The sequence below is a fragment of the Benincasa hispida genome, chromosome 8 (genome assembly GCF_027475165.1).
Source record: "Benincasa hispida cultivar pf3 chromosome 8, pf3_genome.v1.1, whole genome shotgun sequence".
Lineage (NCBI taxonomy): Eukaryota > Viridiplantae > Streptophyta > Magnoliopsida > Cucurbitales > Cucurbitaceae > Benincasa > Benincasa hispida.
The window spans coordinates 32,734,652-32,743,803 of NC_143485.1; the positions used below are offsets into that span (position 1 = coordinate 32,734,652).

Below are 9,152 nucleotides of genomic sequence, written 5' to 3' on the forward strand. Positions count from 1 at the left end.
ATGAGTATTGAACCCTAAGATAACGATTTACAAAGCTTCCAATTCGATAACCAAGTAAGAACGATTACCATTAGAATTTAAAGTTTAGCTTAAGAGAGACAAATTACTTCCCTATATATATAACCTGGTTAACTATTAACTACTATAAATCAAAGATCCTTGGATCATTATTTTATTTTGGTAGGGCCTTGACAAGCTCATACCACTATCAAGTAAATTTTATATAATCTATTTGATTATATATTTAGTTTAAACGTTTTAAATTTCAAATTAAATTAATGTATCAAAAAAGAAATTATGATGTGAAAAATGAAATAAGTTAATATGAAATGAGAGGAAAGTGAAAAAAGTACAGAAAACCATTACTTTTGAAAAGGATATTGAACGTCTTAAACACACGTATAAATAAAAGTGGATTAATTTTTTAAAAAAATCATACAATAAGAAAAGAAAAAAAAGTAGATTAATGTAAATTAATAGATTATTTTACTAATTAAAATTTTCAATAAAATATTAAATGTAATACGCTCTAATCAATAAAAAACAATTAAGTATAAACTTTAATTCCTCGATCAATTACTAAAGTGAGCTCGACTCAATAGTATTGGTATGTGCTCTGTTTCTAGGGAACGGAGGTTCAGTTCCCACATTACAGTTCTTCTAAAAAAATCCCCAATCAATCATACTTAATTTAATTCTATAAAATTAGTTACAATAATTAATTGTGTTAATTTTATATATTATTGTCAAGTAGTTTTCATACATCTGATCATAAATTGAAATTGAAATTAATGTATAAAAAAAATAGATGGGAAAGAATAAGCATCAATAAGAAATGATGGGAGAAAAAAGGAGATATAGAAAATTAAACCTTTTTTCTTTTTTGACAATATGTGAGGTGGGAGAATTGAGAAACAAGTCCGATCTTGAGATTGATAGTACCAACCACTATGATTGTTGAACTATTTTCATTTTGGCATTAAACCATTACTTTTGAAAAGTATCAAATACCCGTAGACACAGATTAAAAAAAAAAAAGCACGGGAATAACCAATATTCTCATGTCCCTTTCTTTGGAAAATAGTACCAAACAAGGGACTATATATTTATCCCTTCTCTCCCTCTCGTCTTCATTCTCGTCTCTATTCTCGTCTCCAATTTCTCAACCCAAATAACCTCCAAATGGCAGACTTAGAGAAGGAAGCAAGAGAGAACTTAGGAGTAAAAGTGGAGTATGGTCATTGCCTAAAACCTATTTTGACAGAGAATGCAGATGGGGTTGTGCAATGGCCCTCCTTCATTAACCTTTATCAACAACTTATTGCTGGGATCTACTTGGACAATGGAACTAAGGCAAGTATTACAATATATATTTATATTTTTTTTTTTCATTAGACTATTACTATAGTTTATAGGGGTATTCAAAAAAGCCGATGATCCAAGAAAACCGATCAACCCAACCTAACCCAATCCATACGGTTTGGATTGTGTTATCAACTCATTTGGACTAGGTTGGGTTCAAATAAATGAAAATTTTTTGAGTTGGGTTGGTTCATGGGTTCACCTAATATAACTCAAACCAACTCGAATTTATTATTAACTTTACAAAATATATTTTTTATAACTTATAACACAATTATGTATACATATATTGATTTTAATTTTATTTAATTCTAATATTTTTTGAATAATTTATTCTTTGACAACTCTTAAAAGTAGTTTTTTTGCCTTTTAAAAAGAAATTTTTCACTATATAAATTGAAATTGAATGGTTAATCTTAATTCAATATATGAAAATAATTAAATTAGATTTTTACATATTTACCTTTTGCTTTTTTTAGAACAAAATTTTAAATAAATGACCTGATTAACCTGAATCAACTCAACCCAACTATGGTTGGGTTAGGTTGGGTTCATTTTTTAATAAAGGTAATTTGAATTGAAAAAATTTACAACTCGAACAATTAGTTGGATTGAAAGATTACTTAGACCCAACCTAACTCATGAACACCCCTAATAATTTATATTAGAATGACTTATAACTGAGATATATTTGAAAGTGATTTTGGAATGATCAAATCACTTTTGACATGCTAAATCACTTTCTTTTTTGTAAAGCTCTCATGTTTTTCTCTATAAATTTTTCTGTTCGTCTATTTTTTTTTTTTTTTTAATTTAAAATGTTATTGACTAAAGTTATTTGACAATTCTAGAACTGCCTTTAAAAACCAAACCTCAATCATTTAAAAATATTTTCAATTACATTTAAACCACTTGTACAAGTAAGATACCAAATATTAATTAACATGATCTATGGCACTATTACAAAGAAAATACTTTTAAAAAGTCTAAAACCAAACATTAAAATGATTCTATCAAAACTACTTTTATAAATATCATTTGTTAATAAACCAATTTGGTTTAAAATTAATATTTATATAAACACTCCCAAAATACCCTAATATTGTATCAATCTTTTCACATAGAGATTTTGTCTTTATGTAATATGAGATTTAACAAAACCAAAAGTAATAAATTTAAACACTTTTAAAACCATTAAGGACCATATTGAAGATATGAGGACCAAATTATGCAAACTTAATTTTACATTATTATTTAATTTACTTGAGCCATATTTAACATGAGAAGAGAATTTATTTCACATTTGTAAGCTGAGTATCATTACTTTGTATGCAGAAGTATTGGTTTGATAAGATCACAAAGAGTAATTCCTACTTTATATATCCAAAAGGCCTCTCAATAGCTTGGATCGATGATTCTCGATACTGGAGATGGACAATCGTGGAACAGTTTGGGTATAATCTTTAACCACATTTATTCATCTAAATATAGGTTAAAATATCATCTTGGTCCATGTATTTTCAATTGTCCAAGTTTAGTTTTTCTTCTTTAAGTTTCTATGGCTAGTTTATTATTATTTTTGAAAAAAAACTTTTGTTATTTCTATAAATATTTTTATTATAAATTTTGAAAGCATGTTTTTACATAAAAGACTAAATTTAAGATTTATTATTAAAAATATAAGGACTAAAATTAGACAATTGAAAGTTTTATGGACTAAAATTGAACAAACGTCAAGCAACAAGAACGAAAATGGAATTTTTAACCTAAAATATATCTCATTCCATCCTTCTATTTGTTTTTTTTTTTTTCTTGAATGCGTTGAAAAACAAATGGATGAATAATTTGAAAGTATATATGAGATTAAAAAAAAAAAAAAGAAAGAAAAAGAAAGATGCTTCGGATCAGTGAATTTGAATGAATTTAATCTTTATAATTTATTTAATAATTAAAATGAAAAAGATTGTTTGGATATAATTTTGAAGAATAGTTTTATCTCTATATACTTAAAACGGGTAAGTTAAATTATAAATTTGGTTCCAATGGTTTGACAAAGAAAATCAAAATTTAATCTCTAATTTATAATTAGAATTTAGTCTCTATGATTCTATAAACCTTTATATATCATTTTTATAGTAGTTAGGGACTATTAATTATAATTATTTTATCAAAGGCTATTTATGATTTTTTATCGAATTATGGAGACTACATTCTAACTTTTAAAAATTATAGGGAGTAAAGTACTCCAACTTTTTCAAAACTATAGAAACCAAATTTATAATTGAATTAAACAAATATTTAATACGAAAAGACAGATAATAACAATTTGAAAACAAAATTATGATGGAACAAATTGGTTGAATGAATAGTGTTTATATATTTGATCTTTTGATGGTGTAAAAAACTTTGCAGTAGGAGAGTTGAAGCGGCTGAGCTGATAAGGGTAAGTTGGTTTGATGTGCGTGGGAAGATCAAGGCATATTTTCTCTCACCTGGGATTACATATGAAATCTATTATGATTTATTCTTAAGGAGTTCTGCCTCTGGATGGAATGAAGCTGTTGTCTTCTCCATCAAGTTGCCAAATGGGTTTACAATTGCGAAATCTGAAGTCCTACAGAATAAGCCACGAGAGCAATGGTTTCAAATCAAGATCGGGGAATTCAAGGTCGACGATAAATATGGTTGTAACAGTGTTGAGGAGTACGAGTATTCCATGTTGAACCATGGAGGGCATTGGAAGACGGGGTTGATCGTCAGAGGTGTTGGAATTCAAGCAAAGCAACCATCTTTACAAATAGGTTGCGGATGCTCGAGTTAAAAATGAAATCTCTCTCTCTCACTCTCTCTATCCTCAGACTACCTACTTGTATTTTGGTTTAAATAAATGAGAGAGGTACACTAGTCTTGTTTTCTAATGTAAACAACAAGAGTTATGTAATAGTATAAAAAATGATATATAATTATAAAAACTTTTGCTTACAATACTTTTTGCTTTTTATACATTATAAATGATGATCTTTAAGTAGTATCATCATCATGAAATTAAAAGGTATAAATATAGAGGTAATTTATTAATCTATCAAGGAAAATATAATGAGCAAAGAGCAATTGGAGAAAACCAATAATACTATAAATATCACAAATTATGTATAAAATAGATACCCATTCTTAGTGTCAAAAAAACCAAATGTCACTCCTTCTCCACTTCACATATATGGTCATGTGTCTTGTAAATACTCATTCTTAGAATCCATGTAATTCACTCCCTACTTGCCAAATTTCCTATAAATAGTGGCATTTTGTGGGTTTTGAAAGACACACATTAGGCAAAATCCATAAAAATTGAAGAAAGCGGAGAATTTAGAGAAATTTCTTATTTTATATTTTGTTAATTTATATATTATTTATAATTTATTTTAATATTATATTATATTGGTATTCATATTCCTGTTGTACTCCTCAAGTTTACAAGATGTTATCAGCACGAGTTTTTTTCATTTCCCTCACTGAAGGTAGGTTCTAAAGGTATGTCGGTTTTTCTCTCTTCGTTATAATTAATAAATTGAATGTTATTTTACATATTCGATATATATTAAATTTCTAATATAAATATAATATTTTGTAATAGTGTTACTATAAAAATATTATAAAATTAGAATTTGTAGCATTTGATATTGATGATAATAATTATTTGTCATTAGATCTTGATGCCAAAACACACTTGGATACATAAAAATGCGATCATCAAAAAACAATTTTTTTTCCTATAATTCATCGTAAATGGATGCACTTGAGACTCCAAAATTGTAAATCAATATGTTAGATAAGACATTTTTCTACATTTCGGATATGATCCTGCAGTAGTAATATCGAGAGAAAGGTTTCAAACAGTATTCTGAACTAATTTCATGTCTTCTCGTGGCCAAAAAAAAAAAAACATATTATTGATGAAAAACCATGAAGCTTGACAAGCTGGAACAACACTATTCTTTGAAGTAAATGCTGTGAATTTTAATAATAATCGTGGTTGAGGTCGTGGTCGTGATCGAGATCGTGACTATGGCAGAGGAAGAAATTATTATTATTATTATGGTGGTCGTTTTAAGCATTCAAATTTCAAAACAACCATACAAAATGATTATCACAAAGGAAAAGCTCCACAAGATAAAAGTTCAAAAAGTGTTGAAAATAAATGCTTTTGATGTGGAATGACTGGGCATTGGTCACGTACCTGTCGTACGTCAAAACACATAGTTGATCTCTATCAAGCATCCCTGAAGGAAAAAGAAAAAAAAATGTGGAACCAAATTTGCCATACTAGGATAATGACATATTTGACCTATTTCATATAACAAATTTGTATGTGCTGGACTTCTTTGAATCTCCTAAAAAAAATGGACAAAATTGATGGAACATTAAGTATTTCCTTCGACTTTGAAAATATATAGATTTAATATGTTGTTCTTTTTATTCATCTCCATATTTTTTTTCTCTTTTCTTAGTAGATGTTAACCTTTATATATTTCAAATGTTGTTATTCTTATTGTAATTTTTTTTTCTTTTAATGAAGAAACCTCGATCATTTTCATATGTTGAGTGATAGAAAAATGAGCAAAGAAGATCTATGTCTGGGAGACAGTGGAACTACACACATACAATACTTACAAGTAGAAAATATTTTTCCAAACTAATAATGCTAGAAGCAAAAGTCAATACAATATCAGGTTCTGCAAACTTAATTGAAGGGTTTGGAAAAGAATATACTATTTTGCCTAGAGGAACAAAATTTAGAATTGACAATGCATTGTTCTTTAGTCAATCAAAGAGAAATCTACTTAGCTTTAAAGATATACGTTGTCATCCTTATCATATTGAGACTAAAAGAAAGAATAATATTGAGTATCTTTATATCATATCTACTGTCTCATATGAAAAACGTATATTGGAAGAGTTGTCTGCTTTATCTTTTGGATTATATTATACTCATATACGAGTAATTGAAACATATGCAATAATGAACCTGAAGTTCATGAATTCAAACATATTTACAATTTGGCATGACAGTTTAGGTCATCCAGGATTTATAATGATGAGAAGTATTATTGAGAATTCAAGTGGACATCCATTAAAGAGCCAGAGGATTCTTCAATCTAATGAATTATCATGTGATGCTTGTTCTCAAAGAAAATTGATACTTAGACCACCACCAGCTAAAGTGGGGATTGAATCACCTGCATTTTTAGAATGAATTCATGGTGATATATTTGGACCTATTAACCCACCAAGTGAACCATTTAGAAACTTACATTTCACCAGGATGAGTATAAGTAACTTGACCTTAATCATCCTGAGTGAGTTGTGAACTCCTACCTATGAGGTTAATTCTTTGATTTGTATGAGTGAGAGTGGTTAGATACGCTGACTCAAAAGCCTACCATTTTGAGAATTCATCTAATTCGGGAGCTGATAACACAGTTACACAAGAAGAAATTCACTCATTCCCTACTGTTTGGTAAGTAGATAAATTTCCCCCTTAAGGGCTAATTCCAGAGTTTAAACAATGTGGTGTCACACCCTCTCCTGGCTCGAGAAGGGTTTGGTTTTATAGTTGAACTATAACTAATTGTTCAATAGAGGGATCAGTGGTACTTAAAGAGTTAGATATAACTATAGGGGTAAAATGGTAATTTTGACCCAGTTGTACTTATAACAATTTGTGAAGATCAACACGCTATTGATTGGTTATATCCAATTGACACAGAAATATATTTATTGTACGAAGAGTGCACTATCAGTCTTTAATGGAGTGACAGACAATTAATTTAGGTTGATTAATTTAATTAAAGAGTTTAATTAAATTAATCAAATATCATTGAAGCTTCAATCTATAGGTCCATAAGGTCCCTTTGTTAGCTCAATAAGGATTAATGAGAAACAAATTAATTTTGAATTAATTTGAATTGTTTATATTAATCAAAAGGAATTAATTATATAAGATATAATGTATATAATGTATATGATATATTATAATATAAAAATTTAATGAGAGAAATAAATATTTGAATATGATTAAAATATTAATTATATGAATGTGATTCATATAAAAACTACAAATTAAAATTGTTGGGGTTGATGCTCTAAATCTCGTAGGGTCCTGTAGTTTGTAAACACCTATATGAACAAATACTTATGATGTAATAATATGAGATATTTTCTTAACTGTTGTCTATGAAATATGAGATATTTTAGTTGCATTAACCATAAACCAATCAACTAAGATCCCTGGTTATCATTGTAACTTAAGCATGTATGTGGAGACATACAAGTGGATCATGCCTTAAGTGATAACCTAAATGGTCTGTAGTATATGGATAAAGGAGGAAAACCTTATTTTGGTGACACTATGGATACGGCCCGCTTTGTAGATGTTACAAGTGTTGTAAAGTACTACATATGGTCTGATCCTGATCATTCATGTGAAGACATGCGAGCAGGGTATCCTATACAAAGGAGTTTGTATAAAATCGGACCACGAAATGTTTAGTCTTGTTATATAACGCCATTCATGATAGAGACTTTCATTTTACTAGGATGACCATAGGTAACATGACCTTAATCCTAAGTGAGTTAGGAACTCCTGCCTATGAGGGCAGTCCTTTAATTTGCATGGGTGCGAGTGGCCAGATTTCCGACTCAAACCTACCACTTTAGGTATTCGTCTGATTGGGGAGCTAGGAACTCAGCTACACAAGATGGAATTCACGCCTTCCCCGAAGCAGGGGTAAGTAGATAGATTGCTCCCTTAAGGGCTGATTCCAAGGCTTGAACGATGTGGCGTCAGGAATCAATGGTACTTAAGGGGTTAGATGTAACTACAGAGACAAAAAAGTAAATTGGCCCAACTGTACTTACAAGCGATCTGTGAAGGGTTATCGTACTGTTGATTAGTTATATCCAATGGACACAGAAATATATCTGTAGTGAGAAGAGTGCAGTTGTCGATCTTTAGTGGAGTGTCCGACAGTTAACGGATAGTGGATATCGTGAAAGAGTTTAGAAAGTTATTCACGTATCGTTGGAATTTCAAGCTACATGTTCATAAGATCCCCTTAGTAGCTCAATGAATTCAAGTTGAGAATCAGTTTTTAGGTTAGTTTAAAGTGTTCAAATTAACAAGAGAGAATTTGATAATATATGATATAATTAAATTGGTTCAATTATATGTGATATAATTGATTTGATGTATTAGATATATTAATTGGAGGATTTGATATAAATATGATTTATATTAAATAAAAGGAGAAACGAACTCTGATTTAAATATTACATATGATGAGATATTGAAACTATAGGTTATAAATATAATATGATAAGTTAGTTATTATATTTATTTATAATAAAAACCACTACAAGAATTTTGGGTTTTAATGTCGGTTGGAAAAAGTGAAACCGGATGTATAATGTCGGTTTTATTTTTTTAAAAAAAAACGGATCTTTAATGTCGGTTTTAAACTGGCATTGTAGGTAAACCTTTAATTTCGGTTTAAAACCGACATTAAAGATCCGCTATTCTTTTTTAAAACCCCCCCCCCCCCCCCCATTTTCTTTTTCCTTTCATTCCCAGACTTCCACTCACCCAACAACCCACGCGAAACCCTATTTTCCCCATCCCACCGCTCATCATTCCACCATCTCATCGACGGCCGACGCACGTGAGTGAGTACAGAGTCCGAGCGTGAGATTTAATCGCTGCTTTGCCATTAAAGAAGCTCCACTCCCTCGATTCC

The 9,152-nt window shown here is 29.6% G+C and overlaps 1 protein-coding gene across 1 annotated transcript; it reads left to right on the plus strand.

The window, feature by feature from the left end:
- Positions 1-1,124: 1,124 nt before the first annotated feature.
- LOC120082638 (lectin-like) lies at positions 1,125-4,349 on the plus strand. Its single transcript, XM_039037888.2, has 3 exons — positions 1,125-1,353; positions 2,698-2,816; positions 3,775-4,349. Exons 1-3 carry the CDS (start codon positions 1,183-1,185, stop codon positions 4,181-4,183), a joined length of 699 nt encoding a protein of 232 aa, XP_038893816.1. The 5' UTR covers positions 1,125-1,182; the 3' UTR covers positions 4,184-4,349.
- Positions 4,350-9,152: the final 4,803 nt, after the last annotated feature.

What these genes read in the sequence shown, in the direction of transcription:
- LOC120082638 (XM_039037888.2), top strand. Translation starts at nt 1,183, where the DNA reads ATGGCAGACTTAGAGAAGGAAGCAAGAGAGAACTTAGGAGTAAAAGTG. An exon ending in ACTTGGACAATGGAACTAAG is followed by an intron (nt 1,354 to 2,697) that starts GCAAGTATTACA and finishes CTTTGTATGCAG; the next exon opens with AAGTATTGGTTTGATAAGAT. An exon ending in ACAATCGTGGAACAGTTTGG is followed by an intron (nt 2,817 to 3,774) that starts GTATAATCTTTA and finishes AAAACTTTGCAG; the next exon opens with TAGGAGAGTTGAAGCGGCTG.